The 19,410-nt window shown below is 36.2% G+C and overlaps 1 protein-coding gene across 1 annotated transcript in view; it reads left to right on the top strand.

Moving 5' to 3' along the window:
• SLC26A7 (solute carrier family 26 member 7) overlaps positions 1-19,410 on the top strand; it is a gene marked incomplete at both ends in the record, with an annotated part of 65,651 nt that overhangs the window by 14,295 nt on the left and 31,946 nt on the right. Inside the window, 3 exons of the mRNA XM_082286952.1 lie at positions 3,427-3,603; positions 11,171-11,331; positions 18,980-19,132. Of these exons, the coding sequence (XP_082143078.1) occupies positions 3,427-3,603; positions 11,171-11,331; positions 18,980-19,132 (491 nt within the window). The remainder of the gene's footprint in view (positions 1-3,426; positions 3,604-11,170; positions 11,332-18,979; positions 19,133-19,410) is intronic.

Below are 19,410 nucleotides of genomic sequence, written 5' to 3' on the forward strand. Positions count from 1 at the left end.
TGTGGCTGTCAGAAGATTTAAGCAGGGAAGAGGTATCTCTTCCTTGAAGAGGAGAAAATCTCCTGAAAGGGGGAAAGATAGTTCTGGGTAATCACACTCAAAATGAACTCTGCAGAGTCTGATTGTACAAGTGTATGCAATGTTTTAGTAAGAAGATAGCAACACATTTTGAGTACCCTTTTTTATCTAAAATATTCAGTTAAATTATAAAAAAATAAAATTCTGAACAACTATAAATTGTCTTAGAGAAAAAGGAAAGCTGAAAGTTTGTATTCCCTTGATGCACAGAAAGTATTTAAGCCTTTTGATATGCAAAAAGGATCTGTGGATGTGTTAGTGTCTTAATATGTATGAGTAAGGGACTGTACTCAACTCATGTTAAAAAGGAAGCATTCCAAAAAAAGGTGAAAATTTAGAATCTGGGAAATGAATTTTACTCTTGAATAGAGACAGATTAGTACACTCATTAAAACTTTAGCCTATTTTAAAAAGCTGCTTCAAAACTGAAAAATTTAGCAGTGTATTGTCAGAAGTTTGTTGGTGTAAGATTATTAGGAAGACAAGAATCCATCATATGTAGGAAAGTAGATAAGAAAGCATCTGGCTGACATAAATTCTAGTAATGAAAACAGGTGATAGAATAGGTAAGCAGAAGCTCTTAAGTCTGACGTTTTATCCTTGGGAGGGAATACTGTTCAGAAAATGACTTACTGAGTTCCACAGCTTCATGTCTGCAGATTTCTGCATGGTCCTTGGTGTGGAAACCTATTCCATTCATAGGTCTCTACTTCAAAATTTAACCTCATTCAAAAAAAAGTAACAAAACAGTTTCCTTGCATTGATGTATTTTTTTTTTAATTAATAAATTTGTGTGACATATATTGTTGATCCTTTCGGTAGAAAGGTCTCATGCACTTGTTCCTCCAGCCTCAGTTAAGGCATCATGGTGTGTAGCTGAGTGTGTAGGAGCTATACTGCCTGCCTCAAATGCTCTGTAATTCCTTAGGTACATTGGAGACAATCACTTACCAGAATTTTCGGTAAGATCTGTGATGCTCTCCATATGTACACAGGCTGTAAAAGTGCCCTTTGTTAGTGAAGGCAGTCATGTTAATATGAAATGGAAAACCCATCAATGGCCCTGTTCTGTCAACTTTTATTCATTTGAAATGCCTCTTCTTTGAAATAGCTGATCTACTTCAAAAGATTTCCCACCTGAGCAACAAACACCTACACCTTTTTCATGACTTTTTAAAATATAATTGATTTTGAACCATCCTGTCAGACAGCTTTGTCTGTCATAGTAACACATACAAGTCTTTGATTTAAGATAGAATTTTATGTAAGCTCTTTTCAAATTTAATTTTATGTAAACTGTTTTTTTTTTTGGGGGGGGGGGGAGGGGGAAGGAGGGTTAAGCAAAAATAAGAGAACAGCCAAAAGGAAAAAAAAGCAATCTGAAAAGCAAAATATTTAAAACTATCCTGAGTGTTTCTTGAAGAAAATGTATTTTAGGCCTAGATAAAGAAAGGGAATGTGATCAAAAAAACCACCCCTTCATGGTTCAAGAGCAAATTAAGGGGACTGTAATGGGTAACAGTGTGTAATGGCACTTGAAAAATTGAAAGCTTGGCTAAATGAGGTGGGCGGGAAAGCCATGAAATGTGACGGGTCAAACTTGTGCAGGAGTATTAAAAGGCTAAAAGAATTTGAAGAATTCTACAGAGAGTATGATCAAACTGATAGTTAGAAGTTCTATAAATACACCAAAATCAGGACAATGAGAAGTACACCGATAGGACACCTTTCTGACAAAGGGGTAACAAGGACATTCTGTGGCAAGGCCACAGGATTATCAAGTTGTCAGTATAATTTTGCAGGGTAGTTAGAAGGTCTCTGCAGGGAGTCCTGGGAACTGCAGACCTGTTGATAACAAAAATAAAAATACTGAATCATAGAATCTTACAACCATAGAATGGCCACGGTTGGAAGGAGCCTTAAAGATACAACCCCCCTGCCATGGTCAGGGACACCTTCCACTAGATCAAGTTGCTCAGAGCCCCTTCCTACCCGGCTTTGAACACTCCCAGGGATGGGACAAAAAAAGATACATATAATCAGACCCTGCTGGAAAGGAATTAATGTGACTTCTGTAAAGGAAAATCCTACCTCACTACCTCCTAGACTACTGTATGAATGTCAACAAGCACATGGAGAAGGGATATACTTTGACTATAAGATATCAGAATGGTCAAACAGCTACTGATAAGGTTCCATACCAAAGGTTACTAAAGAAACTAAGTTGCCCTTGTGATAGAAGGAAAGTCCTTTTATGAATTATTAGCAGGTTGAAGGATATGAAGCAAAAGGCTGGACCTCATGGTCATTTTTCAGGGTGGCAGTATCCCTGGTGGGTTCCCAAGGAATTCATGCTGTGAGGTTTACTCTATGAAGTCCAAGGTGAGGGTAGGACTGTGTTCACCAGGTCCTGCAGCAGTAGAAAAAAGGTGAGTTCAAAGAGAATTAGCTTTAAAAGACTTCTAAAGTATTGATTAAAGAAAACAGTACAGCAGATGGTGAACTTCTGGAACCTGCTCTCAGAGGACACTATGGAGGGAGATATACAAGCTGGCTCAGACAAGCCTTTGACAAATTAATGAATTCTAGTCCACAAACAAAATCAAAAAAGGCCAGCTAAGGAAGTACTTCTCTATCACAACAGCTATGGATGCTGGCAATAAGGGCAATGGCCTGCAGAAAACAGCCAGGCCTGTGTGCTTTCCCCGGGTAACAGCTCTGATTGTCACAGCTGGAGGCAGAGTACTGGGCAAGATGGGCCATTGTTCTGACATAGCAAGATATTTCTTATGCTCTAATAGCTCTGCATGTTTGTGTCTTTCAATGTCGAATTGTCATCCTCATTTATCTTTGTGTTATTAAAAATGCTATACCTTTCTCAGCAAATAAATGTTTTTCTCATAATTTGCCTCAATTTATTAGAGTGCTAGGTACTATTTAATGGGCTAGGTGCTATATATAGTGGGAATTAATTTCCCTAGAAATTTGAGTGGTGAACACTTGGGATTCTAAGACAAATAGCTGCTTGATCACATCCAGGGTGAGTTAAAAGCATTTCTGATAACTTGAAATCATGGTAAATTGTTGTATTTGAATCTCTTTTGTAAACCTGTCTAAACGAATGTGCTAAAAAAAAAGGATTTATATTTAATTTGCCTGTATAAATGGTATTTTATGGGAAGAAATGTGTGTTACATAGAAAAATTACCTTAAAAATTGTTCTTATGATGACAGGAATATACGAAATGGCACTTTTACTCATAATGGCTATTTTGAAAAAGAGACCATGAGTGATGAATACAGACAGATATACAATTATCGGTGATTAATGTGTGGCTTTTTTTGCAGGAACTTTTGCTTTAACTTCCTTAATATCTGCCAATGCAGTTGAGCGCCTTGTTCCTTCAGTCAGAGCTAATTTCACTGCAAACAATAATTCCGGAATTCTGGGTTTGTCGGAATTTGAAATGCAGAGGATTGGGGTTGCAGCAGCAGTTTCATTTTTAGGAGGAATCATTCAGGTTGGTGGTGATCACATTTTCTGTATGCTACTGATGTTCTGCCTTTGCAACAGCTGTGACATTCATAATACTTTTTTTACTTCTCAGAGAAGAACTAATGGAAACATCTGGTTCAATGGTCATAAATGATGAAATTAATGTGCTTTAAGAATTTGCTACTCCTTTGTTGAGATGTAGTAATTGTATACATGCTCCTAATGTGTTACAATATGAAGCAAAACCACATTCAATCAGCTCTAATATAACGCTCACTTGCAGCTGGTGTCCCCTTTCCCTCTCCTTCAGAAACAAACATGAATCAGCTCCTGGTAAGCACTGACATATTCCTGAGGCTTTCTGTTGCCCTTGGCTTGAAAAGAAATACTATACAATATCCAATAATTAAAAACAGTAGGGAAAACTTTAAATTCTCTTTGGAGTTCACACACCCATCATTAAAGTGAAATAGTAAAACAGATGTCTTCAAATGATTCTCTAAAGTTTATTCAAATGATCAGAGGTCTTTTAAATTTCTTCTTTTTTCTCATTCTGGCCACAAGGGCCAAGTTCCTTTATCCATTGCCAGTTGCTTAGGTCTTCAAAGAAAGCTTCCCTCTTTTCTTGTAAATATTAAAATAGAAGAAATGTTCCAGCTTGCAATATTGCAACAACTCCTGGGTACCTGGGCTCCTGAAAGAAACCCAGACCCCTCCACTTGGTGCTTTGGATGCCTCTACCGTGCAGAGGAGGAGCAAAGGAGCCCATAATGGGATCCTGAGTAGCCTGTGTGCTTGGCAGGAACTGGGGTGCATACTTAATGTTAGTCACCAGGAAATATCAAGAAGCATTGTTATTTCTGTTGCATTTTTATAATTCTTTTATTGGTTTATGACCAGGATTCTTTTAGTGGATTATGGCTTGGGGTGGGAACATGAGGGACAGCCTACAGACAACACAGAAAGCAGAGCTGATGCAGATTGTGCGTGGCTGTGCCTGCACGTGCTGTCCCAGTGCACCACTATGTGAACCACAGCACCTCATCTTATGCAGGGTGCTTGCAACAGCAGAGCATGAATGCAGATCTTCATGCAGGAGACCTGTGCTCACAGGTTGGAAATCTCCTACATCATCCTCAGAGAGGCCAAAATGCCTCACACAGGAAGTTGGTGCCTGCATTCATTTAATCTCACTTCAAAATCCAGTGCAGAAATTATTTTGCTTGGTGGCTGTAGAATCCCATTAGATGTGTAAGTTCTCTAGACCTCTTACTCTTTCATCCTGAAAAGTTCTGCTTTTTCATATGACTTCAATTGCATCAGCTGATTTATCTCAGCCTATGTCCTGTTTAATCCTGACTGGAATGAGAAGAGCTACAAAATCCTCCCTGCATCTTCAGAGCAGGTCTGGTAGGGAACTGTGCCATGTGCATGGACTCCTCTCTCGGGTCAACAATGTCACTTGCAATAGAATCATATTAACACAGGTGGTGCTTGTCGTGCTGGCACTAGTCCTTTCTGTGTGTTTAATGGTTGGAGACCAGAGTAAAATACTTATTTCCTAAAGAAGTGCCTTGAAGCTATTAATACTGTGATATGCAGGTGAAAGTCTGGATCAAGGCTGAGATTAAACTTTGCCATCTTCCCAGGTGCTGTTAAGTGTGGGAATCTATGTTTCTCATCATGATTCCAGTCTCCCAACTAACAGTTGCTGCAAACCCCAGAGAAGGTGACAGGGCACATTGTGCTCTTAATGGAGAGCTAAGTCAGTCACCTTCTTCTGTTTATCAGATTAGATTAGAAATTAATTAATAGCCTGGAGTTAATGTATATTCTGGGACAGGAAGTATTTGAGGCAACAGCTTTTCATTGAAGACATCCTGAAATACAAAAAGAAGTTGTATTTTCAGTGTAGTTGTTATTTGGGATGGTACTGCTCCGGGAAGGGAGCAGACCTGGGTTATGTTATCTACTATAAGACTTAAATTTTTCTGAAAAACAGTCAAAATGCAGCTCTCTAACCAGCCACTAATTGCACAAAACAATGGATGCTGTGACTAATCCATACCTTGGGCAGCCTCCACATGAAGGATGAAAAGTCCTTGCCAAAGCAGCTGTTTTGTTCTTGGGAAGAGTAGATAAAGAGCTGAACACCCTCGGCCTAAAAAGCAATTTGATACTTTTTTTCCAGTAGCCTGGCTAAGTACTCTAAACAGCAAATAATGTTATAAAACAAGGGAAAACATACAAAATAGTGAGTAATGGAGGGAAGGCATGGGGGGAGATGTTTTTGAGATGAACTGCTGCTGGCTAGTTTGTGTTTAGTACAGACCACAACTGTGCCTTTATGTGTGAGGCAAACTCTGAGCAGGCTCTGTGAATCTCAGCGCCATCCAGACATGAAATAAATGAGAACTGTTTTCTGGTCATAAGACAAGAACAGGTAGAGCTTATCAGAATTGAAATTTGGGGCTTAGCTGATTAAGTTTTTCTTAAGTAATAAATTTCAGAGTCCTAATGTGCTTCTGAAATCTAATGTTGAGGAAGTGTTCATAAAAGAGGAAAGATATTTAGTTATATTAAGAGGCATTCTGATGAAGATAAAATAGTATTAAAATAGAAAAGAATTAAACATAAAATAAAACCTGTAACTACCAAAACCATTTAATATAATGCTTTCATTATCTCATTTTTAAAAGCAGGCATAATGGAAGGCATAATGAAGGTTTTTTTTAATGTTTGTGTAGCTGCTACTCTATAAGGAAAAACAGGGTATGGAAAACAAATCAACTTAATAGAATTCTTCCCTGATATTAAATACCTCAGAGGTATTGATGGGGAGAGAAAATGATGGAACAAAACAGATACCTGTAGAGTAATTTTGTAATTAAATTGGATAGTCCCTTTATAACATTAAAAAAATCCTCAAAAGAGCTTTTGGGTAAGATTTTTTTTCCCTAGTAATATATTATATGTGCAAGAATACTCACATAATTATATGTGTCTCTAAAAAAATATTAGCATACTAAATTGAAATTCAAGATTAAGATTTGCTGAATTAATAGAGGAAAGCTCCTTGCAGATCAAATTGAGAAAAAAAAGTTTACCCTAGGAAAAAAGGTTTATTCTCTTAAGACCACAGTGTTATAGACTTCAGTTGGGCTACTCTTCTGTAAATGAGAAATAGATGCCTATTGCATTCCAGTCTTGAGACATTTTTATCGGTAATTTTTTTATCTATTGTATTTTAAAAACTAATGTAATTAGTTTCTGATATACCGTGTTGGAAATAAAAATGTTTCTGGTTTTCAGGAGAACAAATTTACACAGTCTATTATCAATTTGCTTAATAACGAAGGAGCACATTTGAATAAGAAGGGTGTTTTTGTTAGGCAATATTCTTGTCCAAATCTCTATTTCCCTGTGGGAAAAATGATGCTGCATTATTCTATGTTACACATAGTTCTGGAGGTAAAAACATGAGTCTATTGTACAGTGATAACCAGGAAAAAAGTTCATTTTTCTTTTAAAGTGGAAATACCTTCTTGCAGGCTCATATTCTGTATCTTGAAAACTACAAGTGGGCTGGGTGGATGCTCTGGTTCCCACAATTATGGTCGAGCATACCATGTGTTAGTACAGAAAGAATATAGAAAATACTTTTTCAGGTCCTGGAATGAGGAAAGTCCACTCTGCACACCATCAGAAGCTACCAGACACCCTCAAGACACCCAGAATGAACCTAAGAGCTTCAACTCAGAAGACCAAAACCTACTGATCTACCAGTTAGATGTCTATTGAAACAGGCCAGGGAGAGTTTTAAATTGCCAACTCAGTCAGGCTGAACTATGTCTGTCTGTTTTGTCTGGAGGGTCCATAGATGTCTTCACTTTTGCAACCTTTGATTTTGAGATAATGAATAAAATGTACTAACTGAGAGGCTCACAGTCTGTACAGTTTCCATCCAAGAAATGTTCCCCACGTCTGACCTCATCTACCCACCCCATGCAGCAAATGATCAGAAAGGGCACCACCACTTTTGTTCGCTGTAACAGTGAAAAAACCCCTTCCAGTACAGTGACATTTTGAGGGGCTTAAAATTCATTCTCCAAAACTGAATCTGTGCAGAAGGTAAAATGATATCAGTCTTTCGATTTCTGTGGATAGAAAGTTTGACGTTAGTGATTTCCAAAGAACTGTTAAGTGATAAAAATTTTTACTGGCCATGAAGTTAAATTGACTACATGTTGAATGGAATTTTAATAATAATAATAAACTGAGCATGTTGTCATGGGAAGAAAGTATTGAAAGTGGACAAGAACCAAAGGGTCTGAATTAATGAACATAGAGGGCTTTGCTTTTTGCAATTGCTCATTTTTCTTCTCCTGGCTGAATTCCCATTCTCTTCTCAGTGTAAAATTATGGAACAGTAAAGACAGCTGCAAGAAAAGGTTCCCTTAGTATTATCTTTCTTCCAATTTGAAATGTACTTCTTTTTTTCTATTTTTTTTTTTAGAAATCACACCTTCCACCAGTTATGTCTAATCACTTCATTGTATACCTGGTTTCTGTGATCTTTTCTCCTTTACTGTGCATTAACTCAATCCTGCTTTCCCTCATTTTCTCTTTATTTTTTCTCCTTTCCCTGAAAAGTCTTGATTTAATTTATGTGAATTTATTCAAGAATGTATAGCTGGTGAAAGCAAAATTAATCTCAAGAAAGTAACTTCTTAGTGAGCCTTTTTTTATGCTGTTATGTACTGAAAATGCCACACAAATAAACAATAGCCAAGTGCCTTTCAAACCATTTTTATATTGTGCATGTCCTTTCCCTGAAATATGCTTTTCTTCTCTAGGAACGAAGTTTTTAAAAATTAAAAATTCTGAATACAATTCTAAAATATGTGAAAATTTTTTTTCTTTTACACTTCAAGAAAATCCCAGTATTACTACAAATAATGAAGAGAGAAAAATATTTGCCTTTTTTTTCTTTTTTAATTTTCTGTTCTAGCACTTCACTGTCACTTTTCTCTGTAATTTGTCTGCATCAGGAAGGAAGAGAAATCATACAATATACCAGAAAATAAAGTGGAAGACCTGCAAAAATGAGCATCACAACTGTAGCCAAGAAAAAGCAGATTGTTAGACATTTCTTTAAGAATATTGAACTTTCTACATTTTGGTCAGTGTTACTGGGTGAAAGATTTTATGACATAGTGCAATGTAATGCAATTGTGTGGTGTCAGCTTAACTCAGTTTCAAATGGTGTTTATTCAAAATGCAGTGGCAGCCAAGCTTACATGGCTGTTGCCCAGCATGGAGGGTTAATTGTAGAATCAAGCTGGGCTTGCATAATTTTAAGTATATCTGTCAAGAAAACTCACATGGAACTAGATTTGGGAGGCTTGTTTCAAAACTTTTTGCCTCCTCATGATCTAAGTGGTTTCTGTGCATTACTCATGTTGCAAGGACTACAGGAGGTTCCCATACCAGCTTATGCTGAAAAGTACACCCTCCACCCAGGATGTTTTCTGTTCTGGTTGCTTCACTGTTAGACCTTCTCCATGGAAGATGTATGGGTGCACATCATATTTATTTAGCTATCATGTAAATAAAGAGTAGGATGTTCATGATGAAGAAGAACTGTCTTTTTTTCTGGAAGTCCTGAGCTACCTTCTGCAATAAGGAGGGGGGACCAAGTGTAGTCTGTTGCTTGTTTAACTGAGTGGCTACAGAAATTGTCTAACTGAAACCATACTCATGGTTTGCATGTATTTTACATAGCCTACGGTTACAAGCAACCAATAAAATCTATATTTGAAATGTGATCTTTTAGTTAGTACCTGTGAAACATCCTCTTAAAATGATGATTTAAAAAAAAAGTAAAAATAAATAAGTAAATCCGAGAGTGATGCTGAAGTTTCTAAGTTCAGCAATCATTTTCCTGTAACTCACAGTAATAACTTTCTCTGAAATGCTAGTAGTAACTAATACTTCTTTGTGACATTATGCAGTACACAGAATTGTCTCTGCGGTTTAGATTCCAAAGCTAAATAAACATCCAATTTTCTGGAAGCTAAGCTATTACACAGTTAGAAATTTCACATTGAGACAATAGAAACTGATCTTAGAAAACAAACAAAAATTCACCAGAGAAGGGAGAATTTAATTCTTATTGAACTTTGCTACTGTGAGCAATGTTTTAAATATATTAGTAGGCACACTGTTAGAACAAACAGCTAAACAAAATATCTGAAATTTGTAATTATCAGTTTTAGGCCTGACTAAATAAATTACTACCCACTGAGGGTATACAGTAATTATCATTATTGGAGTCCAATCTTGAATGACAATCAATGTTCCAATTGCTCATAGTACAGAGCAATTTACATGCTATTAGTGGGAAATAGAAGAAAAATCTCAGATTAAATCTCTCAAATGGAAGAGGAAATTGCTCACTAGAGATTTTGTAGTAAATTAAAAGCCACTTATTTTGGTATTTTTATTTCTTTTGTGGTACTATGCTCAAAGCTCACTGCATACAGGTGAGTTTTATGGTGAAAAAAATGGTGTTCAGACATAAAGAATGATATCATCTGAAAATGATACTTTTAGCTTCAGAACAAAACAAAACAAAAAAGCAAGGGAGACTGTATTATATCTCAAAATGATGATATTTAGTATGATAAACACAAAATTAACCTCTTAGAAAATATGGTAACAAACAACTCTGTGCCAAGAGCATGCAACTTTTCAGGCAGAAGAACAGCAAATGCAAAAGACCATAGAAATAAGAAACTGCAAAACTCATTGTAAGGGGAGATAAAGTCAATGTAACTTAATGTGGATCAGAAAAGCATTAAGCATTACATAAACCACAGCAGCAACTGCAGTCATGTGACAAACTTGTTGAAAGAATTCAGAGTTGTCAAATCTCATACTTTGGAGGGAAAGACTCTTTGAAGTCCAGGATAAGGGGAGAAAACAGTTGAACACAATAATACTTTGTCCTGTACGCCTACAAAGTACCTACAATAATTGTAGATTCTGCTGTAGTTTAAATTCCTGGATTAGAGGTCTCACCACAAGACTCTGCATAGCACCTCATAAATTTGGTATCTGTTGAAATTACTAATGTTGGGAATCCTGATAGTGACATGATGGCAACCAGTAAGCTGGGGCAAGATATGGCCCTTGGCCCATTGAGGTTGGATAGCAGTGGAGCAGGAATGAGACTTAGAACCAGTCTCACTTTTGAGTTGCTGTACTTCGTGTTGCAGTGTCGAGTTGATGTTTTTATGGTGTTTATCGTGCTCATGTATTTGAGCAGGAGAGAATACCAAGAGTTTCTTTGAGTCTGCTTTTGTTACCAAACCAGTGTTAGAGTCTGGTAAACTAGTGAGTAAAATAGTGCAGGTAAACCCACAAAACTTCAGTGGGTTCTATTTTCAGCTATATTTGTCCTTCAAAGGACTTTTGCTTTGTACCTTTAGCTCATTTATCTTATAATTTATTAAAAGGACTCTGGCTCATTGTCCTATCACCAAGAAGCTGCATTTATAATTGCTGATCCTCCTGCCTTTGCCTTCTAGGTAGCGATGTTTATGCTGCAGTTGGGCAGTGCCACTTTCTTGTTAACAGAACCCGTGATAAGTGCGATGACAACAGGAGCAGCTACACATGTTGTGACTTCACAAGTGAAGTATCTGCTGGGAATGAAAATGCCATATATATCGGGACCACTGGCATTTTTTCATGTGAGTTCATTGGAAGAGATGGGTTACTTCATTAGCTATCGTTTTATTAAATAACAACGCTATTTGTCTCTGTGTAAGAGTAAGGAATTTGTTATACACATGTGTGAATGAACAGAAGATGAGCCTTCATCTTGCTTTGATTGTTAGTAAGAAAATATTTGGAAAACTTGATAGAGAACTAGCAGGAATGAGCACAGTAATTCATTTAAAATAGATGTGTTAGGGCATCAATAATTCCATTTATTATTCTGAGCCATTATACACTCATACAGGGAGGGTAATCTCTTTCTGGATCAGCACGTGGAAGGAATATAAACATAAATTTCAACATAGTTTCTTCATATGCTGCTGAATGAAATCTGACCATGATTGTGGTAAAAGGAAAATGACCCATGATTTGTGCATCTCCTATGCAAAAATTACTCTAGATATGTTGTTTATTACTTTATGACATGATACTACTTTGCCATAAACACAGCAAACGGACAGCTTTAAGGTAATTTTTATAAAATGAATGCAGCATTTCATGCAGTATTGTTGCAAATGAGCAGTTAGGCTGCTTAAAGAATCACCATTGGCAAAAGCAGGTATGAGCTTAATACGAACTTATGAAAGTGCGACTCTAACAGAGTTCAGTGGCAAGGTTCACTCACTTACTCCAAGGATGAAGCATTCGTAGGAAAATTGCATTAGTATCAACTTAGAATGGATTGCATGGAGACCGAGGTTGAAAAGGGTAAGGGTGCAAAGGGTATGGATACAAAAAGATAACATGTGCCAAAGGGTTTAACAGAATTTCTTCACTGAGTAATTTAACATTTATGAAGTGATTAAATGGGATTTTTAATAAATATAACAGACTTAATTACAGTTCCATGATAACAACATTCACACCATAGTAATTTTACACTCACACACACAGGCAGAGATGTATACATGTCAGTCTGTGAGTGTAAAGGTGCTTATCAAAAATTCCCCCTGGCTTCAGTGAAATACTCATGGCAAATGCCTGAGTGTTTCTCAACAGGCAGGTGTTGTACCTCGAAGAGTATGTGCATGTCTGTGTATCAGCCCAGGCCTCGCTGTAAGTGATGGTCTTTTGAGAATCGCAGACTTGAGGGTTCATGAGCTCTGAGAGGTGCCCCACTGAGGGAGGTGATGGCACAGCCCACTGTGGCCCAGAAGAGCTCAGAGGGACTCACTTAGGACTCCTGTGTCACAAGGTGATTTGCTTTAGTCATGAGTTAGTTTCCATCCTGGCCATAACCCATGCTGGCAACTACTGGAGTTTCCAAAACACTTGGAAATTGTTTCCAAAACTTCAGCAACAATGGTGCCGTTCTGCTTGGGCTCCAGGTCAGGTAGGGAATGTTCTAAGGCTGTCAGGGGATGACTGATCACCCTTTGTTCCCCACCTGGGCCGGACAGTGGATGTTGCTGTTACAGTGTCGCTCCCACCTGTATCATGGGAGAGCACCTGGTACGCTCAAGGACATGTCACCGCCCGGCTGTTTGGTCAAGGGCAGGGGGTGATGCCCCACCACCACTGTCATGGTTACAGCCCTCAGAAAGTACATACTTTTGGCTGAAACCTTAAAGAGCAAAGTTGTATAATCTTATTACACAAAAGACATGAATATATTCTTGATGGTTACTTATTCCAGCAAGCCCTGAGTTTAGGTGCTGTGAGCACAATCTCTTGGCATTATTCGTATTACAACACTCCCTGCCAAAATGATACGTTGCTCATAGTAAAACTGTATTTACTTGCTGAGGTGATATTTAAGTTGCACTGATAGTGAGACTTCATCCAGTCAGCCACTAAATTAGGACACCTTATTTAAAAGCACTGACTGTCTTTGTGTCCTTTATTTTTTCTTATTATTTTGGGAAATTTGCTAATGTGAACTCTTTGATTAGAAGATATTGCTTTTTAGAATGTTTTTTTTTTTTCATAGTATTTTATAAATTTGGCAGTTTTTCATATGGATAATAAATTGGTAAGTTTTTTACAGGACCAATTTATTAATGAATATTAGGGGCATGTAATAAACACAATTAATTTATCCATTTATCTTGCAGAGACATACCTAAAAGTGTCATAGCCATTTCTATGAATAGTCAGTTGGCTTATGAGACTATTAAAAATGATTCTTCATATATTAATTTTTTTTATTATTTAAACACCTTTTCATAAATGATTCTTAATATAAAATGTGAATAGCCTCTTTTTCATGGTGTTTCCATGGAGACTGTACTTACATATAGGAATATTGTCATCTTGTAGAGATGACTGGTGTTAAGTACTGCAGCCAAGGCATAATCAAAATATACATTATGAGCAATAATAAAGAACAGCAGTGATATGAAGAAATATTTCCACGTTGGTGTGCTCATGATATCATAAATGAGGTCATTCAAATGCTTTGAAAGAAATCTATTCCCTTATCCCTTGTATTTTTAATGTATTTGAAACAAGTTCTTTGCCTTTCACTTCTCTTTTGAAATCAAACCCCTTTGAACACATTCCAAAGAAAAATTTTCCTGATTTTTTTTAAGGTTCTGAATTGCTCTGTAAATTGTGTGAAAATAAATTAGCAAAAAAAATTTGCTCTGTACAACTTGAAAGAATAATAAAAAAGGGGCAATTTTACTACATAAATGTTTTAAAATGTTTCTGGTATCTATTCAGACTTATGAGTTTCCTTAAGAAGGTACAGTATCTCAGTCAGAAACACCAGAGCTAGACTTTAACAATAATTTCCTTCTGTGGTTGTAGTTTTATGTGAAAATTATATGAATTAGATATAAGGTAGTTTGCACATGTATCTAGAGAGTGAAAGGCAACTTTGGCATCTCTCTGGACATGTTCTTTACTTCAAATCCTTGAAATCCAAAGACTGGTACTTTTGCTTACATTTTTTTTCTTTGTCCACTCCAAAACACCTCCCACTCACAAAGCCAAGTTTTGCCTCAGGCAGCCTTTGGGTTGGCAAAGCAAGAATAAGAATGTTTAATAAAGTGTGATAGGAGAGTTGCAAGTATAGCAAGCCAGTGAAATGAATTCTTTATAGCATGTGAGATCATGGTTAAATACGTAGAAAGGGACTATGCATATGCAGAACAAATCTAGTACACTGGCCTTGAGCCTGTGGTATTTTTGTGTTTACACATAGTTCACGTAACTTATTAAATTTTGTTTTCCCTGTACATAGTTTGTCACAATTCAGTTGAGCTGCACAGTGCAGCACCACTTGGTACTTTGCAAATGGAAAGGGAAAAGTGAAGGTGAAGAAAAATAATGAGGGAATACTGCATGTGAGAGCTAACTTCACAAGGGACAAGAAAATTGTCAAGTTTTACTCAGCATCTGAAAACAGAAGAACATACATGTATTTGCTCTTTATTTATGTATAGATATGTTTCTCTTTCCACACGTTTCTGAGAAAATACAATACTGCAAAATGAACTGCAATGTAAGAAACTTGCTTTGCAAAACGGCGTCTTTTGTGGCCATGCTGCAAGTTTGTTGCAAAATCCTTGTGTGGTTTTGCTGAAATTATCTGAAAAAATCCCAAACTTTCATGTTCTGCTATCAGTCCTTTTTTTTCACCCCTTTTTTCCCAGTTACTTATACAGTTTACAATATTTGCCTGTACATTTTCCCTCCAGTGTGACATATTTAAAAAAAATCAGAATGAAATATTTTTTAAAATGAAATGAGGTTTCACTCTTAAAATGCATTTTGTTAAATAGCAAGTTCCTTTAATTCTTTTGTTTGCTCCAGCCTCTATACTTATTTTAGGGCTAATCTTTTGGGGTTTCATGTATACACTAAAAAACCCAACTCAGAGCATTTCATTATTATATCCAAATACACATCCTTTCTAGAATATAAACCACTACAACATTCAATATCACCCTATGAAAGTATGTGAAAATATGGTGGAACTCGAAACTGCTGGTTTCCCACGAGAAAAGGAACATTCAATGTCTGTATATATGTATGTGCAAAGCTGGAATACTTCTTGTTTCACTTAGGTCCAAATTTGCACTGATTACCAAAAAGTCCACTGATTGCTTATGATATTGTCAGATAGGTTCCATTAAGAATCTTTACACAAAACTAGCAGTAAAACTAAAAGCACAAGAGGCAAACAGCTCAATTAATATATTATTGCTGATTTTAAAAACTTTTAAAATTATATAATGAAAAAGATTGCTTCGTACACTGTAATATCAAGCTAAATTCTGCTGGATAATTTCCAAATTATTTCAGTAAGTGCATTATCAAAATATGGTAAATTCTGAATTTATAATTATGTTTTTGATTAAAACATTTGTAAATACTTCTTTTGAATCAGATGCAGATGCTACTGCAAGTTTTAGCTTTATGTACTTAGGATTTATAGTTTGATCTCGGCTAAGTACAGTAACTGACTGGACAGAATACCATGTAAAATCTATAGTTTAAAGAAATGTCTATTATATATGGTAATTGCATTCATGTTAAGAGCCACATGCTCTTTCTTTCTTGTGAAAGGGTCTCCTTACTTTACTGGTCATATAATGAATTGAGTGGTTTTAGGTTTTCAGAAAATGGTTACCCAGGAATCAGCTAGTCAGTCAAAGCCCTTTAGTCTAATGCAGTAATTAATTTCATATTAATGTATTACTGCCAGAATTGTTTTAGTGTACTACAGACGCTTTGGGGATAGGGCTGTTTGGGCTACTGAATTTGAATGAGGTACAAAGTTTTGGTAGTTCCATTATTTTTCATTTGTTGACTGATGTAGACTAAATACAGAAGGGTATGATTTCAAAAGAAACACCAAAGGATGTACTAGGCAGTTCATATAAAGATTCTGTTGCAAAGTCTGAAAAACCTATGGCAAAGGTTTACAAGATTTGGATATATATTTTTAAAATTAAATGGAAGTGTCAGTGTGTCAATAGGAGTTTTTTAGTCAATTTGAGAGATGGAAATTATAGCTTGTGCATATTTCTTCACTAAAATTGTATTTATTTACTCAGTCTTTTGTCTCACTTTGTCTAGGAAAATTAGGTTTAATGCCATGAACACAGATAGCTAATGCTGACACTTTAATAGACAGCATTCATTTCAAAACAAATCACATCTCTCTCACTTCAGCAAGTAGGAATCAACCCATTTCTTCCCTTTTCTTGCCACTTCACCTTAGATCTAGCTCACTCTTTGTTCAGTTTGTGGGCAGTTTTCCAGATTGCCTCCTTTTGTCATAATTAATCACAGCTTCTGCTTGGGCACTGAGCCAAGTCCTGTCCTTTCTTGAAAATGCATTCTTGGAAAATTATGGGTATAGAGCCTAGTTCCAAGCCACTCAAGATACAATCCACATATTGTCTGATTACAGTAGGGCAATATGTGGTTAAAAACTGTGGTTTAATTGCCATTCTTCAGATTTAAGACATTTCTAGATCACATTACTTAACAAGTTGATTTTAAAATATTTTCCTGGTTTCTGAGAAATGTTTGTGCTGGGTTTTATTGTGCATTCTTAATTGAAACTCCAAGGGCTAAATTTCAAAGGACTGGACTACTTTTTCCTCTTTATGAGGAAGATACTTTTCTGTAACGAAATTTAGATTGGGTTTTTTTCCATTTCTAGATTTTGAAAATATTCTCAGAGAGAAAAAATCAGGAAGTTATTTTAATTTACTCATTCTTCAATATGAGCATCACCTCTTCAATGAGTGCCAGAATCAGAACAATAGAAATAAATTTTATCATCATATTGACTACTTTTCTGCTAGAACAGGGTTTTTTCCTAAGATAATTCTCTAGTACTTTTTCCTGTCCAATATAAATATATGTATTTAAGCTCCAGACTGTCAAAACTTGTTAGTATTATACATGTATTTGAATATAAGTTCTCTGAAGCAGAAAATTATTAATCTTTATTTTGATAAAACTACAAGTGTCACTTTTGATTTTTTTAGTGGTCTTCTTAATCATTGCCGGAGAAAACACCTTTTTTAATATATCATTATTATTATTTCAAGCCCCAGTTGCTTGATTTTATTATCCTTAATGTCGGGGTTTTAAAAAAAAAGTTACTTGTGATGATGTCTAAATCTACATCCTACATCTTAACTTCTGTTATCTCTATGGTTTATATTTCAGGATGCACAGTAGTTCCCAGAATTTAAATGCAGAAGTCAGGGGATTGAGCCTACCTTCTTTTTCCCCTGCAGCTTTAGTAAGCATATGTATTGTATCCATATTTATGGCTTGCTGTTGTTCCAGGCAATAGACTGTTGCTTTTCTTCAGGAGTCCTGAAAATAAATTGTGATAGAGATCTCATTGTTTCTTTATTTATCAGGATAGATATTCTCTCTTTCTTCACCCCTTCTAACTGTTTCAGCAAACTTCTAATTTTTTTCATTACTTTCTGTTAATCTGCTATCATACTGATTTATGCCTTATTTCCTGAACCCACAAATTCAGCATAGAGGCAAAATTATTGTTCACTGTGTCATCTGTGCTGGTTTGAAGGCAACTGCATTCTTCCGAGTCTGTTACTTACAACATTGTATTCATCATCAAATACCCCGTTGCTCATCACTGTTGTTCATTCTACACCTGTTCCATATTTCTATTCCCCATGTTCCTTACAATTCAGCACCATATTTCCTTTCTTCATCACAGATCCAACTATACTCTTCTAACTTGTTTTACAGGTTATTGCAGCACTTATTAACTGCTGAAAAGCTGAAGGCCTCCCATTCACAGCTCCATAGCTCTGGCCTGGTGTCCTCTTTCCCTTTTAACTCTGCAGTCAGCAGAAAAGGAAACAAACTGGGCTAAACAGATAACTTTAGTTATTTAAATCACCAATAACATATGTATGCAAGCTTGGCAGCCATTTAGTGTGTGCAGCCCCTGGACCTGATCAAAGCATGCTCCATGGAGCACTGTGAAAGGGGCAAGAGCAACCAGAGGGGAGACTGAGGATGGCCTGCTGAAATTACTCTGGAAAAACGACCCACAGATTGCAGAGGATGCCCTGAAGAGGATGCTCATCTTGGAAGATTCCTGTTGCATCTCTTCCCATCCAGCCACTACTGCATTTTTCATTCCCTTTTCTTTTTTCCTCTTCTTCTCTTTCCCCCTCTTTTCTGTCTTTTAATTTTTTTTTCTCAGAAATAACTTTTACTACTAGAATTGGTGGATGTTTTATGCTATGTCCACTACAAATAAACCTTTGTGCAAGAAACTTTTCTCAAAATTTTTATGTGGCACTCATTTATCTCACTGAACTTAATGAGACTGAATAAGAAAAGGAAACATATCACATATCACATTTATTGGAATTTATCACTTTCTTCTACCAATAGAAATGTTAAAATTAATTTATACAAATATTCACTGCTTTTTTTTTTTTTTTTTTTTTTGTGTTTTCAAAAATCCATAGGAGTAGTAAATTTGTGGATTTCCTTCCTTGTAAAATCTAAAGTACAGGCCAAAAAGTTGACCAATGACTCAGCTTCTGCAGTATTGATTCAGCTGTCACTGATTATTTGTCTGAAGCTGTGAGAAGATGCCATAGCATGTGATCCAGAATATATTTTTTTTGACGTGTGATTGTTATTTGCTGTTCACTGTAGATTTATGCCTATGTGTTTGAGAATATCAGATCAGTTCAGTTGGAGGCATTACTTCTCTCCTTGCTGAGCATTGTCGTGCTTGTTCTGGTTAAAGAACTGAATGAGAAATTTCAGAGAAACATTAAAGTTGTCCTTCCCATTGATCTACTTTTGGTAAGTACAAAATTATATATCAGGCTTTTTCTTACAAAGCTTTCAGTAGCTCAATCTGCTGAAATTTACTGTGCTGTCTATAGTTACCCACACCCACACCTGCCACTTATTAAATGGACAGCTGATTTTCATGGCTGTAAGTTAATTGTAAGAACAGGAAACAGTATGGCTAAATAATTAAGGAAGAAATGACATACAGTCCCAATTTGTATAATATTTTTCATATGTTCAGTACTTTTTACATAATCACAAGAACATGAAGCCTAGAATGTTGAAGT

This window comes from Coloeus monedula (genome assembly GCF_965178545.1).
Source record: "Coloeus monedula genome assembly, chromosome: 1".
Classification (NCBI taxonomy): domain Eukaryota; kingdom Metazoa; phylum Chordata; class Aves; order Passeriformes; family Corvidae; genus Coloeus; species Coloeus monedula.